The sequence below is a fragment of the Excalfactoria chinensis genome, chromosome Z, assembly GCF_039878825.1.
Source record: "Excalfactoria chinensis isolate bCotChi1 chromosome Z, bCotChi1.hap2, whole genome shotgun sequence".
In the NCBI taxonomy this organism is placed as follows: domain Eukaryota; kingdom Metazoa; phylum Chordata; class Aves; order Galliformes; family Phasianidae; genus Excalfactoria; species Excalfactoria chinensis.
The window spans coordinates 37366314-37391481 of record NC_092857.1 but is presented as its reverse complement, the minus strand read 5'-3'; the positions used below and the strand labels follow the sequence as shown (position 1 = coordinate 37391481).

Genomic DNA, 25168 nt, shown 5'->3' with positions numbered 1-25168 from the left:
CATGTACTGAGGTTCCGAACATTCAATTGTTTAAAAGTCACAACAAACAAAATCATAATATGAAATAAGCACATACAGGCCATAACAAATAGGCCATAACAAATAGGCCATAACAACTCTTTTGCAAATAAGATTTTTGTGTGTGTGGGGTGGGGGGTGGGGGGGGCATGGGGGGCAGAAGTAAACCTTCCAGTTCATACAATAGGACTTTTAAATAATGTTAGCTAAATAACATTAAGAAAAAAATCACGTTCCTTTCAAATAACAAATTTATCTTGAGGCATCAGTTTTTATCTCAGGCATGGTTTGCATGAAATGTATTTAGAAAAAAGCTTACAGAAGTCAGTCATTATAATACTGGGCAAGACACTGGAAACTGTATCTTCTAGCTCTTTCTTGAAATAAAGTCATCTGCTTTTGTTTCTGACACAGGAGAGTAGAATGTTGCTCTAGGAAACCTAAATTACACAAGTACAGTGCACTTCACAGTGCAGTTTCTGAAAACATGTTTTTTACTTTTCAGATCAGTGGGAAAAAACATAAAATCATATAATTTCTTCAGTGTTAAAAGGACTTCGAATCATATGCCCAAAAATACCATGTTAGTTAAAATCTAAGATTCACTGAAACTATGTGAATGTCAAAAGTACCTGCTAGCCAGAAGAACCAAAGCAGAGTTATTCATGTATCCATGGCTGCTGTGTAACAAGATCATCAAAAAAGAAATCTAGCAACATGGCTTCAGAGGCAACAGATATTAAAAATTCAATAAGGAGTAACTATGTCTTAGTGATGCTACTTTTTGTCCATTTCAATGGAATCTGGAGCAATAAAACTGACACCAGCTCCAAGGCTTGAACGCCTCAAAGATAATTCAGAGTGAGGGATATGACGTAACTCTCTACGAGATAGTTTTACAGAGGTTACTCCTTGAAACTGTGTTATGGTCTCTCTTCTCTGGATGACAGAAGGCAGATGAGACTGAGGCTTCAAAGGCTGCATTTCATCTTCTCCTAGTTTGTCATCAGCAGTGTTTGTCAAGGACTCTTTGCTGCATACAAATTCTGATACATCTTCTCCAATCTTGTACGAATTCTGCCGTGTTCTTAAAATATTTGTTCTCTCTGCTTCTTTTATTTTTCCTGCCTGACTATAGGTTTTCAACTTGAATTCTTCAGACGCAACTTCTGCTTCATTGTGACTGGATGCCTTGTCACCGGCATTGTTATCTAAAACAAAATTTATCAGGAGATATGTAAGTCCAACTCTTCTGAGTATCTGACATCAGGAAATGTTAGTGAGCTGGCATGGTTTCACACTGTGCATATCCTGTGGTGTGAAGGTCATCTAAAGGCACTTTAATCTCACCTTTTGTCACAGAATAACAGGACTGAAGAGGTGGAAGGAACCTCAAGAGATCTTTAAGTCCAATCCTCCTGCTAAAGAAGTTACCATACATAGGTTGCACAGGTAGGTGTCCAGATAATATTTAATATCTCCATAGAAGGAGACTTCACAACCTGTCTGGGCAGCCTGTTCCTGTGCTCTGTCATCCTTACCATAAAGAAGCTCTTCAGCATGTTTGTATCGCACTTCTTTTGTTCAAGTTTTAGGCCTTTGCTCCTTGTCCTATCACCACACATGACTGAGAAGAGCTTAGCTGCAGGTACCTGCCCCTCATCTGTCTGTGGGTATCTATAAGCATTGATAAGAACCCCTCCTCAGTCTTCTCTACTCCAGACTGAACAGACCCAGGTAACTCAGTCTTTTCACATACAGGAGATGCTTTAGGCTCTTTGAACTGGGGAGCCTAGAACTGGATGCAGTATTCTAAATGTGGCCTCACCAGGGCAGAGTAGAGGATGGCCACAACCTGCTGGCCACAGTATTTTTAATGCATCCCAGGATACCATTGGCCCTCTTGGCCACAAGAGCACACTGCTGGCTAATGGCCAAACTGTTGTCCGCCAGAACACTCAGGTCTTTGCACATCTGAATTCCAGCAGGTCATTCCCTGACTTGTACAGATCATGCAGTTAATGCTCCCCAGGTGCAAGACTCTACACGTGCTCTTGTTAAACCTCATCAGTTCCTTTTTCTTTAAAAAGCTTGTCATCTACAAAAACATCAGAGGGAATTGCTTTCCTCTCACTCCATTACTTTCCTCTAACTCAGTGCTTGTAATACAAGCTAATTGATTAATTAGCTTAATTGATTAATTAATTGATTAATTGAGCTAATTAAGGTTTTAAAATACTGATATCTGAAGTGTGGCATGCTACAAAGCTGTTAATTACCATGTCATTCACAGCCACTCAGGCAGCAAAATACCATTTTCTTCATCACAACAGTGATAAATATATATTAATAGATGTAACTAATGAAATTATACTAGAATACAGAGAAAAAGTGAACAAGAATGTAGAACACCGACTGATAAATATCACTGCTGCATTTACAAGCTAAAGTTGTCTGTCCTTTGAAACTGGAGGAGATAGAATACATTCCTAGAGAACAGTTAGTTCAGTGAAAACACAATTTTTACGTCTATCTGATGTACATTGTGTGTTCACTGCCCCTCAGATGGTATATGGACAATTGCAAAAGCATTTTAAGATAAAGTACTTACATTTAGAGGGTGCGAGTTGTTGGTGGGATGACTCTCCAAGTGTGCTTTTCAGTTTCTTCTTCAGTTCTCTGCTGGTTTTCTTATAGAAAAATAACTCCTTTTCCAGTTGCTGGACTTTCACTTCATACTCTTTCAAGGTTTCTGCAATACCTTCACCATCTTGTTCTAGGACAAGTAAAAAAGTTTCAGAATGAAACACCAATTCCTCTGTGCCAAAAATCAAGACGCCTAGCTAGACAGAATATGTCCTGCGTCTTGCTGATACATTGCTTTCCATGCGTACATGTAAACGAGCAGATGATCAAAAAGGCCACATCAACCTCATTTGTAATTTTAATAGGAGTATTTAGAAAATAAAGATTGGTGGGAATTTCAGCTTTCCATTATCAGCAAACTCAAGATGAAAATATGACAATTCTGACGTTTTGTTTTGTTTTGTTTTAAACTACTGTTTTTTCTTTTATGCAGGCACCTCGTGTCATTTCACCAGCATCCTATGTAATATCAGAATAGTAACAGCCAAAATGTATCCTTTCACCTCAGTCAGGGTTTTTGTGGTTGTTTTTGTTTGTTTGCTTTCAGCTGAAATACAGTATTTCTCAATAGCAGCTAAGTATAACACTTACTGTACCATCCCTCTTTGAAAACAAGCAAACACACACCTCTGAAATGATGCAGTATCAGCTGTAGTTTTTTCTCATGTTCTTTGTGTTGTAGAGTCAGCTGCCTATCGCACTGCAACTTGATGTGTTCAAGTGCAGATTCTAATTCACGTATTACGTTTTCCTGTTCTGTGACCTTCATTTCCTGTTCTTCAGTCTGCAGTTGTAACTTACGTTCAGTCTCACGCAGGCCAACAATCTAAGAAAGAAATACGTTTCTTTTATCTAACCATTTTAATAAAAGCATTTATTTTAAAGTAAGTTAGTGCATACAAAACCAATTGTCTCAATGAACTGTGAGCTTATACTGGAAATAGATTTACCTGCTGCTATGTTCATTCTTCAGAAAGAAGCTTGGCACATTCTGATCACATGGACTACTGCATTTTTTGATGCTCTGTGCAGAATTTAAACTGATATAAAAATGATTTCCCCTTTCTGGGAAACTTCCAACTTGTCTACCACCCTCAGACAACTTCACAAAACAATTTTAATATGGCATCAATATTTAAGTATATTCCTACTTGAAAAGTTAGCCCTACAGAGCAGCGGAAAGGAGCAAGGAAATTTCCAGATTTTAAAGATCTTTTAATCAGGTGACCTCAAATCAAGATATACAAAGTTAGCACACGAGCATCCTATTTATGTTATGGTACAGATTTGAAATGCCTTGAGTTGACAACAAATGTATGTAACCTAAGCAGACTTTCCTGAAAAGCTTGCTAAATTGATTTTTGCCACTTGATACCATTTCATTTCATTACCTAGAACAGTAACAGATAAATCAGATAAAATACTACTCATTAGCAAAAGCATACCTTGTTAAAATATCTGAAGAGGATAGCTCTGAGTTCAGCAGCAGACAAGGAAACTAATTTTCCTACTATGTTATCCTCACTATGTGAAAGGATTTGTGAAGAAGATCTAAGCAAGTGCTGCCGACTTTGAATACTTTCATTCTTGTAATCAATAGCAGCCTCCAGGGCTTCAATTCCTTCTTCCAATTGGAAAAGGATATGTTCCTCCTGCAGAGAAACATGGATTTAACATGGTTAAATCTTCTTGAAAAGTACAAATTTAATCTTTGTATACATAAGACATTAACTTCATTCTTAAAAGTGAAATTAAATGGAAGAGCAAGGCAAACCAGTAGCAGTAGTACAGATAATGGAATGGGAAAAGTAAGAGGAAGAATAGAAATCTGGAACCTGTTTTTTCTTCTGCCCTCCAGCACAAACAATTGGTTCCTCACCACAAAAGCATAAGTTTTATCATCCCTTCATTCTCCCTCTCCACAGTCTGACTTCCACTAACATTTTTTTGGCTGTACCAGTTTTCTGTCAGATTCATGAATGAATCAGATAAGCCAGGAGTTTTGTGACCACAAACTGTTCAGAGAGGTGGTAGAACTGAATGGCCTGAAACACCGCAGAAGATTCTGTGGAGTGAGATGAGTAGGATTCTCTTCAGCACATCATCAGGTCATACGCAGGCCCACACTGCTTCTCAAGACATGAAGCAAATCTCTATATTTTATATAAACTGGAATACTTTACTTTGTCTATGTCCTGACATTATAATAATTGTTTAGGATAAACTGATGTATGTCCAGTTCCATTCCTTCTAATTTTGTAATCCTTAGGGTAGTGGAATTTATCAAAGCACTAGGTAAAGTCTCTCTGCATATAAACTTTATTAGCTTGTATGAAAGTAGCACTACATAGCAGTATTAGAACATTATGATTAACAAAAATACCCAACTTCAGTTCCTTGGTTCTAGCTTACCTACTGTTGGGAGACTTAGGTAATGACTGGAATGTTTTACTACGGCCTAAAACCTATAAATTTATTTCAGGGGTGCCTACTTACTTCAGCTGACAGCACTTTACCCTCTTTCAGTTTCTCATCCACACTATTTCTTCTTGTGAGCAGCTGATCTCTTTCCTTCTGAAGAACCTGGATTTTTTCCAGAATGTCTGTCCTGTCTTCAGTAGTGCTGCCCTGAAGCTGCATACTTTTATCACACAATTCCTGGTCCAGCATACTTAAGCGAGAAGACAATTTCATACTATCTTTATTTAAAGCCTAAAAAATACCCAGAAACAGGAGGTATAAAATTGAGAAGCTCCTTCCAGAGGAAACAAATATGAGTGACTTTTCACAGTGAAAGGCTTGCTTCTTGCAATGGGACCCCATACAAACTGAGTAGACAGCTATCATAAAATGTACTTAGAAGATGAAAGGAAGTGAGACCACTCAAATGTGCAGTTTTCTACATACATTAAATGAGTTTGATAATTATACTTAAATTTCTATTTCTTTTGCCAAATATGATAAATAAATAATGTGAAATTTATCTGCCACATTCTCTAGTTTGCAGAACAATTTAGTCATTTTTTGATACCATCATTTAATGATCTGCAATAACAGTATTCCAGTATTCAATTTTTTGTTTTATTGTTGGAATCTGGGGACAAAATGTGAATAAAAGCGATTGTTCTGTATTATTCACATTTCAAATGTTGATTTGCTCAACCCACACCATAACTTAACGTCATTGCTAGAAGCTGGAATCACATGGCTTAAACCTCTCCTGTCATCTGGTTGCCCTCCTTCTGCAGTCTTTCAGTCAAAGCTACAGTTGCGATGAGATTCTTGTCTTTTTCTTAAGTTACCTGGCTAGATCTCAGTTTCCTGATTTCAAGGTGGCTTTTCTCTTGCAATAATGCTTCTTTTTTGGCTACAATGGCTTCTCTTTTCTTTAAATCTTCTTCTAGTTCTGCTAATTGTCGGTGCTGTTGGAGAACTCTTTCCATTTCTTCATCCAGCCATTTCTTTTGCTCTTCTAACTTCTGTAATTTGAATAAAGAGAGAGTTAATGAGGACTTCTTTGGTGAGAATTTTATGATTCTGTTTTTTCATCTTTTAGAGTAACCAATACGCTGTATGAGAAAATGACGTTCCTGATCTTATCACTAAATCTGAAATAAAATTTTGATTCTGGATAATACAGAAATTGGGCTGACTTAAAAGGAGGCTCACCAATGTTATATTGCTATATCTTATTTAAACAATTTTTTACCAGATGCCTTTTCCTGTCATCAGGTACATAAACGGGTGCCCTATATATAAAGAGACCAACTAGGTTTGGAAGGTGGCTCGAGAATTCAGCTAGCCCTTCTTCACTCTATTATAGTTGCCCCTAGGACCAATTTTTTGAGGAAAGACATTAAGTGAAGAAACCAAAATGCTGAAAGACAGAAAAAATGAGAGTTCTGATACTGCTCAGAGAAGTTTCTTCTGAAGTAATAGCCTATCAGTGGGTATAATACTAGTATGTCTAAAAAGCTACCATTATTTCACTTGGTTTTAAAAGTTATTTTTATCTTTAAAGACTTTTGATAATTCATGAAATACTTGTGTCTCAGTGTCCAGATCTGAAATAATGCAGGTAGCACAGCTGCAGAGAACACCTATTATTATACCAGAATGACTAGGGATGAATAAAGATTATTATTTGTTTTTTTAGTTTTCAGCACCCACAAAGACTTAGAGAATATTAACTACCTCTGACTTCTGTGAAGTTCTTGCAGAGCTATCCCTCTTTTTAAATGCAGCAATCTCTTTATCTTTAAGTGTAAGTATTTTCTGTTGTTGCTCCATCCTAAGTTGTAGTTCCTAAAAAAAAAAAACAACAAACAAAAACAAAACAACAACAAAAAGAAACAAAAAAATAAGTCTGTCTGCCTCAGCCTGTTTTTAAACATATTCTATGGCAGAATCTACACAAGTATGTAAACTGAAATATGAACCCTATATTTACATGTAAAACTACAGCTCAAGGCTACACAATCACATAATATCATTTCTTTAGAAAAGCTGAGGAGAAAGGTGAATAGAAGATTTCTGTCAAAATATTTATACACAATTTCTTCAGTGAATTTGTCAGTGAAGTGATTACATAGAACTATGTAAAATCTGGTAATACAGTGCATTGTTTTTGGGAAAAGAGAGGCAAAATTGGCTGATCTCACTCTTTGTTACACAGAAACAGAAATAGTCCTACTTTAATTTGTTGCTGGTCTCGATGAATCTCTGTTTCTAGTTGCTTCTTTTTTTCACTCTCCTCATGCAGTCTTTTCTCCAGCAAGGTCTGCTGGTGCTTCATCTGAACGATGTTCTGCTCAAGTTCTGTTGCTCGTTTTTCACTTTGGTTAGATAACGAAGCCAGTTTCTTAGAGTCTTGCTTCTTTTTCTGTAAGGCCTGAATGTTCATGGCAAATTTCATCTTAGTAGCAAGAAAACTTAAAACTATAATGTGACTTGGGTTTATTATTTATTTCACTGAGTTCAGTCAGCAAGACTTACTAAATTTTACCACTATAATCACTCACTATTTCTGTGGTTTCTACTGCTTGTGGTAAAATCAGCAAATGCAGAACTAATCTGAAGCAGCATGAAAAGGCACGGATACGGTTCATACTTAGTAACACAATTAAGGCAGTGAACTCTTCCAGAAGCAACAGCTCAGGATAATGTGCAGAGATATGAAGGTTAATCAAGGTTATGGTCCTGAACTCAGCTAAATAAGCCAGTTAGCATTTTATGAGCAGTGCATGTCTGGCCTCCCATTCTAGGACCAAGAGAGTGCTTAAGCTGGCCCACAAGAGAACTTAAAATTACTTACTGGCAGATACTGAATCTGGTATGACAAACACACAATCACAAACCATCATGATGACCTGCTTAAACATAAAATTTATACAATATTTCCAGAAAACAGCAATTTTATTTACAGCAGCTAATGAAATTGAAGTAATCTACTTGTGTACATTCTTGTATGATATTGCACAGAGTGGTGTCTAGGTATATCTAACTACATATTTGTTAAGTAGCATTAAGTATAGTTGTACTAACATTTTTGTTGGCTGCTTCAATCCAACCAGTGTTAGCTGCGTAAAGCTCATGACAATTTCACAGGCAGACAGTTAAGATTTTAGAGATGATATTTAAACAAGCATTTGTAAATCCTAATGGTCATGTCAGAAATACCTGCACTTTCAACTTAGCTGCATCCATCTTCTTCCGAAACTCTTTCTGTAGCCTGGCTTTCTCTGGAATGTCTCTCAGCTCCTTACTCTCCAGCTCTTGAAGCTGCTTTTGTGTTTCAGCCAGTTCCGTTTTGGCCTGCTCAGATTCTTTCTCCAGCTTAGATATCTTCAGAGTATATTGCCTGCTTACAGACTGTGCATCCTTACCTTAAAAACACCATATCCAAATAGTTTTAAAACAGATTATGCTGTTTATTTATTACTCAGCTTCTAACTTGGTAATCAGTGAACAACTTTTGATTTTATTTCTGCCCTCTAATTTTCCCTGTTTGGGCAGTTTTCCTCGTGGTACGATTTTCTGGGGGTACAGAATCTTTCTGAATGCCAAAAGACAGCCTTGAGAGAATTTGTACACAGGAGAAGAGTGTAAGTAAAAGTAGTAAGGAGAGACCCTTAGGGTCACCGTAATGCTAGTTTCTACCAGGACAGAGGCTTAACGATATAAGCTAAAACCTTTTCCCCTTCTCACTCCTGCTTCCCTACTGCTGCGATGGGAATACAAGAATTCCCAGCACAGTGTCATGTCATCTCTCCTATCCCAGACACTACATAACAAATACAAATCCACAAAGCAATCAGCACCTCTAAGCATACATGCAAAATTACACTGTTAGCGGATAAACTGAATAAACAGCAAAGCACAAAAAATATTCAACAAACACATCTGCATATCATAGTAGAAACGGCCATAATAAAAATGTACAGCCTTCACTGCAGTTGTACCAAGTAATCTATGCACATTATGAATTTTCAAGTTACCAGAAGTATTCTTGCATAGGATAACTACATAAAAACTATGACATACAGGACATCAGGTTTTTTACTTCTTTTCTCTTTTTTATTTCTAAATGTCTTCATTTCAATTTGTCCATCGGTAGCCACTTACCTGTTCTTACCAATTCCTTAATAAGTTCCTCCTTCATTTTGATATTAAGTGCAAGTTCTCTCATTTTCTGCTGGGCCTCAGTGAGTCTTAACTCTGAATTCTTTAACTTCTGCATGTTAAAAACATGACTTTTCTGGAGGCTGTCAATCTCTTCACCTTGAAATAAACAAAGCAATGGTGAGATGAAGGAAGAAATGGGACGCACTATTTTTCGAAAAGAAATACTGTATGTATAGACATCTTGAGTGCCGAGTGAAAGGACCAAATGCAAATAGCCTTTTCCCTGCCATAGATTCGAACAGAGAGAGAGACGATAGGATGCACTATCATTTCAAGACCCTGAGGAGGAAGTAGAATAGTATATAAACGTTTTCAGTGCTTCTCTGATGAAATAACAGCACCATTTTCCTTTCCTTGAATGAGCGCTAGAGATTTAAATCTAAATAGCTCTTGATATGTGAAGCACTTTCTGTCTGATGAGAATTATTCAAACATTAAGGCGACTGATGTCAGTTTCAAAAAGAAAAAAGAAATCTCAAAAAATACATTTATGTTGAGCTATAACAAGAAATATTTGTATCAGACAGATATTTTATGGGAAAAATAATTAAATGTGATAAACACAAATTTGCATATCATGATATTATAATATCTAATTTGATTTGCTTTCATAACTTCCATTTTACCTGCGGGCATCTCATTCTGTAATGCAGGTTTGTTGGGCAAACTGGAATTTTCTACTTGACATTTCATGTCAATTAGCTCAAAGGGAAAGCACAGTGAAGCTTGTTTTCGTGTCCATGTGCGGTTTATTGAACGCCTAAGGAAGAACGGAAGACATGCTGCATTTCAGGCACAAAGGAATATTTTTTTCTGTTATCTCCATGCTAAGTACCCGATCTTCTAAGTAAATACCAAACTGAGAAAGCTCACATAAGTATTTGTACTTTCCTCCTCCCCTTCTAGATACTCTTGGTGGATTCTGGCCCAAAACAAGGATCATGCAATCTTTATTACATTAACAAATACATGTATTTCTCAAACAAATCTTTGTACCCTGTCCAGCTCATCCCATAAGGTTACTTTAAGTAGTCTCAAAAATGGCCTCATGTTTTAGTAGGATTAGGTAGTAGCATTTTATTTGTTATATAGCAGTCTGTAACAAAAAATAAAGAACAAAAAATTACTTAAATGAACTTTTCTTTTTACTATGTGTATTTTCTTCCTCTCCATCGCTCTCATCAGAGAGGTGGCAGTGAAGGACTTCATCTTGATCTTCTATGCAGCTCAGTATCATCTGGCTGCGAGCACGGAATCCTGCCATCATCCGAGCCAGGGAGAAGGCAGGGGGACTGGTATATACCTGCCAAAAACCACCCAAGAAATAGTTGTAATAATTCAGTAACTCTTTACTGACACTCCAGTCGTATTTCAGTCACTCACTGCCTGAGCTTGTACACAAGATTACAGAGATTTTCAATAATATTTCTGAGTTCCTTTGTAATAGAAGGTTCTTCAAGTGTTTAGAAAAACTGCCCAAACTGCAGAAGAAGGTGCCAATATCAACTAATTAACCCAAATATTCAATGAATCAGTACAAAATAATCATTCAGTTTTGGTTATATTTCATATGTGAAGCCTGAAAACTCCCAAGAAGAGATCAGAGAAGACTACAGGTTTATCACTCTGATAAATTTCAAAACTTTTCAAAATCCATTTAGGTGGTCTCTGATGTTCTGAAAGACACCCCTGCCAATGGCATGGGGGTTGGACTAGGTGATTTTTAAAAGTCCCTTTCAATTCTAGCCATTCATGATTCTGAATGCTAGCCCATACATTTTGGACAATTGTGACATACAATCTGTCACAACATTATAAGTAGTTGTTCAGAGTCTTCACTATGGGAAACTGAACTGCAGCTGACTGTTATGTCTAATCTAACTACTGAACTATAACCATTTAACAAAAACGTCACATTTAGGCAGACCTTACCTTTCGGGTCTGTGTCCCTGAAGGTGGGTGAAGTGAGTATAACAGACTCTTTGTAAGTGGGACACTGTATGGCCTCCTAGCAGATGCCACAACAGCAGGCTCATCTTCACAAGCACTTGAGATGTCTAGCGTTTTCACAACTGTAAACTTCTCCAGTTTTTCTTTTAGCTGGTCAATAAGGATTTGCTGTTCCACCATTTTCTCATTCTCATTAGAAAATAAAAGCAAACAAACAACAACAAAGACAAAGCAAAACTGTTGAGCTGTTGCTGATCATCAGGTCTACGTCATGCTCACCTTTTCAGAATTCATTACAAAGGTCAAGAATCCTGTAAATTGTTCATTGATTGAAATTCTTTCACAGTGCATAGGCAAATTCTGGAACAAGCTGAAAATCATCTGGCATACCATTAATCTTATCTGCCCCCAAACTCCAGTAAATGCTGTTAGTGACATTTGTGTTCAGAGGAACCTGCCCTAGGTAGGTTAAGTTAGCTTATCCAATCATCTAGTGAGAAGGCAATGACATGCTTATTAGTCCCAGATCGCTTTATTTTTGTGCTTATCAAGAAATAATATGGTAATTCAAGAAACATGCCCAAAAGAAAGACACGGTTCAAGTTAAATAATTAATTGTGCACAGGCATCCTCTTCAAGCAGTCTTATTTTAAAGATTATTTGTATTAATAAACAAAAACATACGTTAGTCCAAGAGACCTTGTACCAACTACTTCATTTTTTCCTACTCAGCCTCAAATGTTTCGTAATGCTAGTTTGAAAAACTTACTCATCCGTCTTTCCTACAGCAGTATCTGCACACTGCTCAAAATTAGTTATCTCCACTGAACTAATTCATCCAATAAGGCCAAGATTATATCAATTTTCAACTCCCTTTAATCCTTTTAGAATACCTCTAAAATCAGGCCTACCAAAAACAGGGAATCTTAAGAACAGATGGTGATAGTTAACCAAATGTATTCATTCTCCCACTTCGAATCATATATTTTTCGTATTATCCTTTATATCTGGTTGTCTTAGGCAGCAAGTTCTTTCCGTATACACAAACAGTACTCTGCAAGTTGACAGTGGAATACAATACATAATATTCTTGTGTCATAAAAAATAGAACATACATATTAATACCACACATTTTATGATGAAGTAAAGGTCAATTCCACCTTGCAGGGTGTTTTGTTTTGATTTGGGTTTTTTTTTGTTTTTAACTCTTTTAAGATCCTTTATCCCTGCTACCCCTTTACCCTCTCAGCACATCACCTGTTGCATAAACACGTACGTGTATAAATATTTACCATGTGCTACACCCAGTTCTTCCTCCATGTATCACTAAAATGCATGTTCCTGTGAATACAACCTTAAGCCATTTGCCACAAGCATTTGCTTTTAATTATAATTTTTTTTTTTTAATACGTTTTAAATAAAAATATCAGTTTAATGGATTAAGTACATAAAACTAGTTGCTGGGGGTTCTCAATGTCTCTCCTGACTCTAGTACTGAAACAGTTGTGATTTTTTGCCTAAAATGCAGCTGTTTCTATTCATAAATTCTATCTTGCATAACGAAGAAGTAATATTATAAGTATTGCCTTGGTGTAATACACTGACATTATGTTGAGTGGGTTAAAAAAAACAAACAACAAACCTATTCAGAGATGACAGAACAAAAAAACAACAAATGGCATAAGAAGATGACTGTTAGCATACTCACCTTTCATTAATCTACTCTCCACAAGCCATAGGTAAAGAAAAGGAAAAAGGAGAAAAAGAAGAATAAGGAGAAGAGCACTAACTAGCCATGTTTATATTGTTCCCTTTCTAAAAGTCAGATCTATCATCCACATGACAGGCAACGCTAGGAGAATATCAAATGCTCTTTTTATGGTCTCACAGATCTTGAAATACTTTAAACTTCGTAACAATTACAATTTCTTTGGCAACTGAGGTCAAGAGAGGGAAAGAGGAAAGCAGTGTTTCCACTATGTTACACAGTTTTCTATAACAGTAAACTCAGAAAAGAAGGATGAGATTCTGTCTTAGCAAGTAAAAAGGCAATGACACTTAACTCTGACACTTAAAGACATAATGAAATATGTTTCTATACAACTTCTCAATTAAAACATTCAGTAGGTACTTTATAAGTCTTTTTCATATACTAAAGAATTTTTGAAGGTCTTTCAAAACCTATTTCATTAATTGTCCTGAAACAACTTATGAGCAATACACATCTGGAGAGAGATGTATGTGATATGTTTTAAGAAGCACAGAGAAAGTAAATGGTTAATGTAAGGTTGTACAGAAAGGCTGTGGCACAGCTGGGCTGATACATAAGATTTAGGAATCACAATATTGGGTTTCATCCACTAGATGACTTGCCTCATTAAGGGACACAGCTCTGATTCAAAGCACTCATAAGATTTGTAGACATGTATACTCCCCAAATATACTGAAGGGTCCGCCTTAAAATAATAATTCATTCATACTGTGGAAAGATGCATCAATACGGAGATTCGTAATATGTGCCAGAGGAAAAATACCTGTAATCTTTGTGTTTCTTCAGCCTTCTTTAAAGATTCCAAGTGTTCTTCATTTTCCTGTATTAGTGCCTTTATCTGATTCTGTAGCATCATTAGTTCATGATCCTTCTGGCTAAATACTTCTTCATCCATGACTAAAGCCTGCTGGATAATAAAAGGAAAGTTCAGCTCAGAAGAAGAGAACATTGTTATTCTTACAGTGGAAAATAAAAATATATATATATGTATTCATTTTTTGCTCAAAGATGTGATTAGAACTGCAAAGTTTTGATGTATGTATAGAAAATTCTCCAATCACGGGATCACAGAATGATTAAAGTTGGCAGAGACCTCTGGAATCCACCTGGTCCAGCCTCTCTGCCCAAGCAGAGACACATGAAGTTGGGAGCCCAGGCCCATATTAAGGCTCCTTTCTGAACATCTCCAAGACTCCACAGTTTTTCTAAGCAACTTGTGCCAGTGCTGTCACCAGCACAAGCTTATAGAAGTGCTTCCTGGTCTTCAGAGGGAATGCCCCATGCTCCAGTTTGTGCCCATTGCCTCTCCATCCTGGCACTGAGCACCTCTGAAAGGAGCCTGGCTAGGACATCGGTCCTTTGCACCTTTCTTTCAGGTATATATAGACATTGATGAGGTCCCCTTCAGCCTCCTCTTTTCTAGGCCGAAAAGTCCCATCTCTCTCAGCCTATCCCCAGAGAAGAGGTAGGTGTTCCAGTCCCTTCACCACCTTTGTGTTCCTACATTGGACTCCTTCCAGTAGCTCCACATCTCTCAAGTACTGGTGGCCTCAGTACTGAACAGAATTGAAGAGAAAATGAATAGAACAGAATGGAACAGAACAGTTCATTTGGAAGGGACCTTCAAAGATCTAGTCCAACTGCCTGACTACTACAGGGCTAACCAACAGTTAAAGCATATTACTGAGAGACTTATCCAAACACTTCCTGAACCCTGCTCCATAGGGCATCAGACACCTCTCTAGAGTCCTGTGACAGTGTTTGATCACCTTCACAGCACAGAAATGCTTCCTCATGTCCAAACTGGGCCTCCCTTTCCACAGCTTTGTGCTGTTTTCACATCCTGCCACAGATTCCCAGGAGCAGAGCCCAACACTCCTTCTGCTTGCCCTCCTCAGGGAGATGCAGAGAGCTGTGCAGTCACCTCCTGGCCCTCTCTTCTCCACACTGCACAGCCCTCTAACCTCATTCATCACAGGACATGTCTCCCAGCCCTGCTTTCAGTTGTGTTGCTCTCCTCTAGATACTTTCAAGAACCTTAACATCCTTTTTATAATAAGAGGCCCAGAACTGCATTCACAGTGAGGCTGCATGAACACTACATGCAGCAAGATAATTGTCTTTTTTGACCATCTGGCTACACTGTGTTTAATGCACCCGATATGGCTTGCAGCCACAACTAAGCACAGTATTCCACATACAGACCCATCAAGGATCACTTCTCTTGACATGCTGGCAATGCAGGCAAGAATATCATTGGCTTTCTTAGCAACAAAGGCACACTGCTGGCTTGTGTTGATAGGTATCCACCAGGAGCCCCAGTTCCTTTTCTGCAGAACAGCCATCAAGATCCCTCTGGTTACAATACCATGGCCTTATGGTGAAAAAGCTGCTCACCTCTAGTGTGCATGTTTTCTACCCACTATTTCTTCACTTCTGTTTCGTATCTATTGATTTTCTTCAGACAAATTTCTTTCTCCTAAAGGAAACAGTGTACCAATAATCCAACTACATTCTGAAGTATTTAAATCCAACTATTTTCTTCAGCGTGCTATGAGATATGGCCACGAAGTCTCAGCATCAAAGATTAATATGCTTCTCAAATGAAAAAATAAGGATGGCCTTCCTCATTTTTATACTCAGATATCTGCCTACAGATTAAAGAAACTGTAAGAATATTCCTTCAGGTGTTTTTATGAGAAAATAGTTCAGTACTGATTGAAGGAGAGTCCTAATGTAGTTAGTCCACCAGAAAACTTGCAGAAACTAAAGACAAAGTACAGAAACATCATAGCACACCACTGTAAAACTGGATACTTCTGCACAACTAGCTTACCTACATCTTTCTTCCACAAAAAGATAGCTCTCTATTTAAGAGCTTTTTAAGTGCTCCTAAGAAAGCACTGAAGAACCTGCTGTCTCTTTAGAGGATAGCACTTTTTCCAAATTGCCAATACATATTGTACCAATACAAATATTTCTACTTAGTTGACAAGTGTATCTGGTCTGACAATGGGGGTGTATCATTATTCAGAGCTGAGACAGCTACAGAAGGAGAAGATAACAGGTAGCAGTAAAGATTAAACAGGTGCTAGCATGGTAGGAGTGGGGCAGGATGAAATGACAGAAATGTAAGCGGTTGTTGTGGTTTAACACTGGCAGTACCACGTGACAGCTCTTTCACTCCCTCTCCTCCAAAGGATGGCAGGATAGAAAATGCAGTGGAGGAAAACTTGCAGGGTTGTTTTGTTTGTTTTGTGTGTGTTTTGTTGTTGTTGCATTCTTGTTTGTTTGCTTGTTTTAAGTTAGAAGCAATTCAGTGACAGAATAGCAAAGGCTACACATAGAAGAAAAAGAGGAAAAAATATTCTCTACTTCCCATCAGTAAGAAGTGTTTATCCACCTCCTGGAAAGCCAGGCCTTGATATGTGAAGCAGTTGCTCCAAAAGACAGATGCTTTCATAATGAGTTGCCCCTCTTCTACTCCAGCTCTACCCAGCTTTTAATGCTTATATGACATCATATGGTGCGGCATATCCCTTTGGTTGATTTAGGTCAGCCCCTCCTCATCTCCTGCCCGTCCCCAGCCTATTGGCCTCGGCCAAGGGGGGAAGTGCAAACAGCCTTGATGCTGGGTGAGCACTGCCTACCAAACAGCCAAAACACTTGTGCAGTTCAATGCTGTTATAGCTACAAGTGCAAAGCGCAGCACTACATGGGCTGCTGTGGGGAAATCTAACTCCATCCCAGCCAAAGGCAGTACAGTGGCATAATTTCCATTTATTTACTTTTTACCTTTCACATTTGACTGGCAGTAGTATAACTGCATGCACTATATGGTATTGTGCAAAGTGCATGACAGCGATTTTAAACAAGGAAGGTGATTTCACCTACCACCTTTGTCACACCCAAACATTTAGAGTAATTTTTGATGGAGATAAACATCCATTCCAGGGCACAGATGAGTCTGCCGTCTACCAAGCTGCTGTCATCTCTGTGATAACATATTTAAGGAAGAGAAAGAAGACCAAGGAAAAAAATGAAGTAAGAAAGACCAGAAGAAGAAGAAACACCAGGGTTAGAGAAAGAGGTGCTCCATGGCAGAGCTGGTAACTGAACTATACTGCAGCACAGGAAAGACCCATGCCAGAGCAAGTGGATATTCCTGAAAGAACTTCTGCCAATGGAGGACCCATGCCCAAATCAGAAGGTGTGAAGAGGAGCAGAAAAGAAAAACTGCTGTGCACTGACCATAAACCACCCCTCAGTACACTAGCACCACCCAGCAGTGTGACAGAGAAATCTGGAGTGAAGACATGAAGTTGAACCTGGAAAAAGATGGGGTGAAGGTGTTTTTTTTAATATTTAACTTTTTGCATCCTACTTTTCAAATGAGTAATCAAATGTTTATTTACAATAAATTGTATTTTCTTGTCTGTTAGGTAGGCAATCTTTTTGTCTTTATCCCAATCTGCCTCATTCCCGTTTCTGCTATTTTTTCTGCCCTAGTCCCACTGATGGAGTAGGTGTGAGTGCAAGGTTGGGTGAGTCTGGTTGTTACCTATGGCTACAACAGTACTTCCATTTTGCTCAGCATTATCCAGACAGTCACACCTGTTAGCAGAGAAATACATTTGCACACACAAGAATAGGCTGACTATTGTGTGTGCCTCCGGTGGCGCAGTGGTATAAGTTGCTGCTTGCAACACCAGAGGCCCGGGGTTCGAATCCCCCCTGTGGCATAAGTGGCAGAAATGCTGCTCTGCTACACAGAGGGCTCGAATCCTGGGAGTTGGACTCGATGATCTCTAAGGTCCCTTCCAACTCGCACGATACTGTGATACTGTGATATTTGCTACTAAATCAGATGGTCCACAGGAAAGCCCTAGTCAGGAGTCTTTATGGTCTGTTTATTTTATCATCTCCTCTAAGCTGCTATTTAACCATCTCCTCTAAGCTGCAGATGGCATGCTGTATGGGAAATTGGTAATCACAGCCTGCACCTCTGATTAATCAGCTGAGGCAAGTGTTGGATCAGCTGTGGGAGCACAGGTGAGAGTAATTTAGCTGTGCTCCTTGAAGGGGTGGAGCTTGACTTCACCTCCTCTAGACCTCATTTAAGGGCTGACCATCATTAAGGCAGCATCTCTTGGAGATTGCTCCCTGGTGGAGATTGCCTCAGCATTTCCCAGTGAAGGCATCCATATAAGTGAGTTTTTCCTCATAAATGACCTTTTGAATATCTGTTAACCTCTTTGTACCATTCCACCTTACACACGCTCACCTGTGTACCTTTCAGTTTCAATCCAGCTCTTATGCTGTTTTGAATATGGGAATGAGAGGTTTGAAATAAGCTACAGAAGAAATAAAACTGCTGTAAATTAAAATGATGGGAGCCAAGAAAAGAGAAGCTGTGTATGCTATAACCATCTACAGGCTTACCAGAACTCAGTGTGAAAACTGTGTGTTGATTTTATAAAATTCTAGCTCCTTGGAGCACTGTCTCCTTCCACAGTCTGAATCAAATCATCTTTTCTGATCTGTTCAAAAGGAGCTCACCTTAGAACTTCACTCCGTCTCAAATTAGTGTACAGGTATTATAAGTCACAGATTTCATTTTCAGATGAGGCTCTATTTATTGTACTCCTCATATCTGCATCATTTAAAATGTTTTATTAACATTTCACCTCAGTGCACCCAAAATACACACTTCCTGAATGTATATGGGGATGCTAAAATATTATTTTTGTTTGATCATTTGTCAGTTCTTTGAGGAGACACTATCATGCTTGAGAAGGCTATGAGCTCTTCTCCCATAGGCCATCACCTGTAGCTATCAGCTTGTATGGGAACTGCTGAATCACGGCCTGAACCTCTGGTTAACCACCTGAGGCGAGCAATAAGTCAGCCCTGGGAGCACAGGTGAAGGCAATTCTCCTATGGTACTGGAAGGGGTGGAGCCCAGCTCCAGCTCTCCTAGCTCCCATTTAAGACTACCACTAACTACCACTGGGTAAGTCTCTTTTGGAGACTTGTAGTGAGCCCAGGATAAGGGTAAGCTCCATTCATTATTCTCTAACCTAACAACTTGTTGGCCTATCTCTTCTGTTTATTTCCTAATTATAACATTGCTATGTTCATTGATTACACACTGCTGCTGAGAAAGAACTATTCAGAGTTACAGGATCCTTGTGAAATATCTGCAAGATAACCCTTACCTTGCTTTGGAATTCTCAGTTCAGGCTGTAAAGAACTATGTTACCTAAAAGCAAGAAGGGGGTAGCAGCGAGGGTAAGAAAATAAGAAAGGGAAACCTGTAAATTATTCTGAAACACAGTAAACTAAAGGCCTAATAATGAAACTGAAAGGGAGGAGTTCTAGTTAAGAAGATTACTGAACATTAAAAAGTGATTTAGTAATACCAGGAAAGTTACTTGCAACTTCTTAGTATCAGCTATACTAGTATACTGTGTGCTTAACATCAAGCAGTACTAGATATAAGTTACAAAATTTAGCCCAAATTATATCTTCAAGTACACAGGTATTTGTCAAAATGTCTGCATTATGTTTGCAATGCTTCTGATAAGCTCATTGATCAGCATTACTTAAACAGTTTGTGTTTACAGAACAACTAAAACTATTGTAGCTAAAACAAAGAATCTAACAGATAAAATGACCCAACCTCATAGAACTACCTTAAAACTTCTGAGCCAGAATATGGTGTTACTTTACCTAACTCTATTAGGATGAAGATGTCAGTCCATTCAATTATCCATTAAAACTGTATTTCAGAGGATTAGATAAATAAAATGAGAATATATAGTCAGAATTAAATACAGATTAGGTGTAATTAAGGTTTAGCAGTTTTACATATTTCAAAACTGAATTCAAGTGTTAGCAGACTTCGCATAGTTACTGAATAATCAGCTTAAATACCTGGCATTTCTTCAGTTCCCGCTTTAGCTGAAGGACTGTGATATGACGAGGCTCGTGGCTGGTCCCAGTGTCAGCCTGCTGCATGGTGAGAGCTTCTTTCCTTACTTCTTGCACCATGGTGATCCAACTCTGCAGCCTGTCCCGCTGACTTTTTTTCAAGCTAGTATCATCATTCAAGTCAACCAAGAATGAGAAGGCTTCATCTATGCAGTTTCTATAGCTAAAGCACTGAACTTGAAGCTGGGTGAGCTGCTCTTCTAGTGAACTGATTCGAATTCTTTCCTGATTTATGTCATGAGAACACTGATTACTGACTTGCTGGTTCTGCAAAGCTTCTCGGAGCAATCTGATTTCAAGTTCCATTTCATCAATCCGGTCTTGATCAGGGTTGTAGTTTACAACTGGCTTATTTCTAATGTTTTTGGCTCTGTTGGCATATTTGAGTGAATTTAAAGATTCATCGAAGTCTGATGAGGATGGACTGATACATGTTATCATGACAGTCTTGGCATTTCCTCCCAGTGAGTCTTTCAGGATACGAGTGATTTTAGCATCCCTGTAAGGAATATGCACACTTTTCCTTTTTGGGTCTCCAAGAGCACTGAGGACGTTTCCCAAGGCCAGCAAACCACTATTGATCTGAATTGATTCTTTAAACCGTTCACCGGTATTTCCAGTCTTTGTCACTCTCTCTGATCCTGCCAAATCCACAAAATGGAACTTTGAAGCAATCATTCTGACTGATTTCCAAGATGGATCCTGTGGAATATCAGTATTTCTCTGAGACTCTGCAGATTGTTTCTGACAAATACTGATGGTAAAAATGGCATGAGATCGACTGGAGTGCTCATTCATTTGTGTTGTGCCTGTGTGACGAGCTGCATTGCCACTTTCCAACAGGCTCATTACTTCATCGGCACATTCTACTTCAAATTCCTTAGCACCAACAATCACTTAAACACCAAACCAAAGAAAACAGGAATAATTAAATTAGTTTCAGCAACAGTTCACAGCAATCTATAAACATAAACTGAAGAAATGTACAAGCCTGCATTATTATAAGGTCCAGCACACAGCTAAGGAAAGAATACATGGAAACCATGGAGTACAGCACACCTGAAGACCACAGAAATTTGAAGTGTGGGTGTATGGTCATAGCAATTGTAACAGTATTTTACACAGAAGGCACACCTTTAGATATTTACACATAGGTATAGGCAATTCAAAAAGAGCAAACTCAGCTCAAAGGTTACTTTGTGAATTAAAAAAGGACAAAAAAATGTATAGTAGAAGTGATTCCAGCCTATGTTAGGAGCAGCATTTTCATTCTGTATAAATCAAGTAGCTGAGTCTTTTAGAGATGTATCTACTGTTTGAGTAACCTTACAGTGTAGAAGTGGTGTAAAAGTGCTCCTAACAGCTTATTTTTTTATCATTTGTTGTAGGATGGAAAATACCATAGCAGGTACATGATCAACTAAAGCTGACTCAAACAGACCTGATGCAGGAGTTTAAATACTACTATATTTAAATACTACAATAGTATCATATATATCCATGTATATGAAGCAGTAATACTGTTTGCAGACTAAGCTTTGTACTATCTGCATATGCATGTACTGCCTTCTTCCAGCTATGGAGCAGAAAGCCATACTAGCTCAAAGCAACGGTAATAATAATGCTATAAAGAATACAGAAATGAGAATATAAAGGAAAAAATAAAGTTACAGTTTCAGAAGAAAAAGACTCTGTAGTGGATTCTTTTAGCATCTCCCTGTAGAGACATGAGAACTATGGGAGGTCTAAAGATATCAGATGATACTATTCTTTGTCCCACTCATGTCAGAGTGAAATGGGTGCTGGTATTTGCAGTGTAAGTAGCTTAACAAATATCTCTTTAAGGTGAGAAGGCTTAATTTTAAACTGTTTATTCAATGGAACAACCAGGAGCCATTGTATTTCTAGGCAGAATTTGCGAAGTAGTAACTGTGTTTCTACCTTAACACCTGATGCGTTTCTCTCTTTTCAAGGTGGGAAAGATAACGTTGGCACACAACTGAAACCACGTACATCAAAGTTTAGATCCAAAATCCTACCTGTATTCCCCTTGTCATCTTCTCGGATATGCAAATCTTTCACAGAGGTCTCCAACTCCAATAAATCACGAAGTTCTTCCTTGTAGACCTCTATATAAGATACTTTCACTTGGAAGTCAATGTTACGGTTTTCAGAAATATGCTGAAATAATTCCTGAATAGCCCGTGGGATTATGCCCTTTTCATCCTCTGCAATTGAGGCTAAAATACAAAGAAAGATGTCACGGACACTTGTAGTCATTCTGCTGCCCAGAGAAGCTGTGAGTGCTCTCTCCCTGGAGATGTTAAAGTCCAAGTTGGAAGGGGCCCTGGGCAGCCCCAATCTGGTGGGTGGCAGCCCTGTCTGTGGCAAGGAACTGAAACTAGGTGGACTTTCACATCATAGAATCATAGAATGACCCGGGTTGGAAGGGACCTCAAGGATCATGTCGTTCCAACCCCCCTGCCTGGCAGGGCCACCAAACATACACCTTTACTAGATCAGGTTGCCCAGGGCCCCATCCAACCTGGCCTTGAACACTTCCAAGGATGGGGCATGGACTTCCAAGGACGTCTCTTCCAAGCTAAACCATGCCATCATTCTGTGAATTCATTCTATGAAACTTAAACATGAAATTAATACCTTTGCCAGACTCTCAAAAGAAGCCAACAGAGAGTAAGCAAACTATTGCCTAAAGCAGATAGAGGAAAGCTATTGAGAATTTCTAAAGCACTGCACATAGCTGTAACGTAGCTGTAGTTTTCAGAAAGGAGTCACAGTTTAAGTTGCATGTTAAAATGCAAAACAAAACCAAACCAAAAGAAAAACAAACAAACAAACAAATTGCTTCTTTCTCCAATGCTTTTCTTACATTTTATTGTAAGCAGAATTTGCAATTAGAACACTTCAGCTGCTCCATACGCTTTGGGTGCTTTTGTGCTTTTTTTCTATTACATCTATTTTCATGATCCCTTCATGCTCCAGCTCTATCTGCTATGCATTAAGTACATAATTTGCACAACTACATCGTACACAAGTAAAAAAAAAATGAAGCAGAACGAGACCTGTAACGTACCAATGTGACCACCTCCAATGGTGTAAGTCTTCCCAGAGCCTGTCTGTCCATATGCAAATACTGTAGCATTGTATCCCTCAGTTAAAGACATTAGAAGAGGCTTAATGCAAACCGTGTAAACTTCTCCTTGGGTTGAGTTTTCGCCAAATACGAAGTCGAAAGTGAAGGCACGGTCTTTTCCAATGATAATTTGTTGTGTATTTGGAACTAATCTCACACACACTTGGTGATTATGAAGTACTTCTTTGGAAAGCAGAGGTCTGATCCTTACTGCAACTTTAACTGGGATTTCCTCCATGCCAGCCTCCATCTCTGTGCTCCACGTAGTTGCTGGAAATGTTATGGTTCCAGTGCTCATCTCGTTCCAAATCTTCTGCAACTAAAAAGAAATGTTATCCCAGTTATTTAATAAATAAGAATGAATTCCCTGCTGAGGTTGATGGTCAAAGAGTTTCCTAATGAATACAAAGCAACTTTAAATGCTGAAAGTAACTCTGATAGGAAAGCGACAATATTAATAACTGTTAAATGAATTCATAACTTAATTTTGTTACTACTAGTTTCTAAACTAGCAGACTTAAGCCTGAAAGTTGCCTGACTTTCTCCATGAATTTAATACAGCCATATGAGGGAACAGTGTTGCAAGGCTTTGTTCACAAACTTATTGATAAAGCACATCCTGAAGAGGAATCTTACTTTCCTTCTACGTTCCTGCTGCATAGGCAGCAGAAATTAGTCAAACAAACCCTTTTCTTCCCAAAGGAAAATATACACACACACACACCTTAGAGCCCTCTTCCATTTAGAAGGGCCACACATTTATAACCTAAGAGATGCAGAGCAGGCTGTTGTGCTGCCTGTAAGGCAGAAATGGTTTCACACACAGACAATAACTACATACAAAGCATTCATCTGATTTTAATCTGCCTCTCATGCCTGTATGTAATTAACTTTTGTTAACTGTATATTTTAGCAAGTATGCTTCCTGATGCTGTCCCCTGCGTGCTCATCCTTAACACATCAGCACTGCAGAGCAGCACAAAGAAAAGCATCAAGGCACAGCATTTCCTTGCAGCTGTCTGCTGGGAACACTGCTGGATCCTCGGCACAGCTTTTGGTTCAACAGCAGTTCTCAGCAGCTTCATGGGGCAAGGGAAACTTGTGGAGCTCCTGCCCAGCAGAACTCACCTGCTAAGCACATGAAACTCAGGTTTCCGGAATATATTTACAGATGAGTTTTAGAGATGTGGTCTTTTGTAATTGCAAAAGGAGGAGCTTTTGCACCTCGCTCTGTCCCTTTGAGTTTGGAGCTGAGTTTGGAACTCTACCTGGGGGCTGAAGAAAAGCCCCATTTAATTAATCTGAGCAGCTGGAAGTCAATCAGGCAGAGCTGCGGTTGGAACCGTCCTCATATCACAACGGACACGGCAAGCAGGAGTGACTGTATGACTTACTGCATACAGATCCAAGCCACATATTGGCCTACGTCTGCTTTTAATTATCCGGTCGGCCCTCTTCTCATCCCCAGCGAGGACAGCCGCTCAAAGCTGCCACTCCCCCCCTTTGAAAGTTATCCTCAAACAAACAAAAACACGCAAATAAAAGAGGTCACAGAGAGAGAGGGAGGGAGAGAGACAGAGATCCTATGCGCCGCTCCCTAACAACACGCGAATATCGCAAGGCGCTGCGTGTCACCGCGGCGCCGTGAAGCAGCGGGCGGGCGGGCAGCGCTCTGGCAGCGCCCCAGCCTCTTTCCAAACCTGCTGAGCTCGGCACCGGCCGCCTCCGGGAGTTCTCAGTAACGAAGGGCCAGGCGGCGCCAAGCAGCCCGCCGATACCGCCGAGCGGAGGAGAAGAAAGGAGGGCGGGCGGAGCGGCCGGGAGGCGGTGACAGCCCGCTAACTCCCGTTGCGGCCGCCCGCCGTTGACAGCGCCTCGCTAGGCAACGGCAGCAACGTCCGGCGGCTGCCCCGCGGCAACACCGGCAGCGCCCCGCCGCACGCAGCGCCCCC

General features: G+C 39.2%; 1 protein-coding gene across 1 annotated transcript; it reads right to left on the bottom strand.

Moving 5' to 3' along the window:
- Positions 1-712: 712 nt before the first annotated feature.
- KIF27 (kinesin family member 27) lies at positions 713-25000 on the bottom strand. Its single transcript, XM_072359638.1, has 18 exons — positions 24917-25000; positions 23157-23535; positions 22102-22302; positions 20006-20958; positions 13833-13976; positions 11281-11487; positions 10476-10651; positions 9975-10108; positions 9289-9444; positions 8344-8549; positions 7358-7555; positions 6859-6969; positions 5967-6143; positions 5161-5376; positions 4110-4316; positions 3292-3490; positions 2630-2794; positions 713-1229 (listed from the first exon to the last, which is right to left on the bottom strand). The coding sequence occupies exons 2-18, from the start codon at positions 23512-23514 to the stop codon at positions 796-798; spliced, it is 4242 nt and encodes a 1413-aa protein (XP_072215739.1). The 5' UTR covers positions 23515-23535; positions 24917-25000; the 3' UTR covers positions 713-795.
- Between the last annotated feature and the right edge of the window lie 168 nt (positions 25001-25168).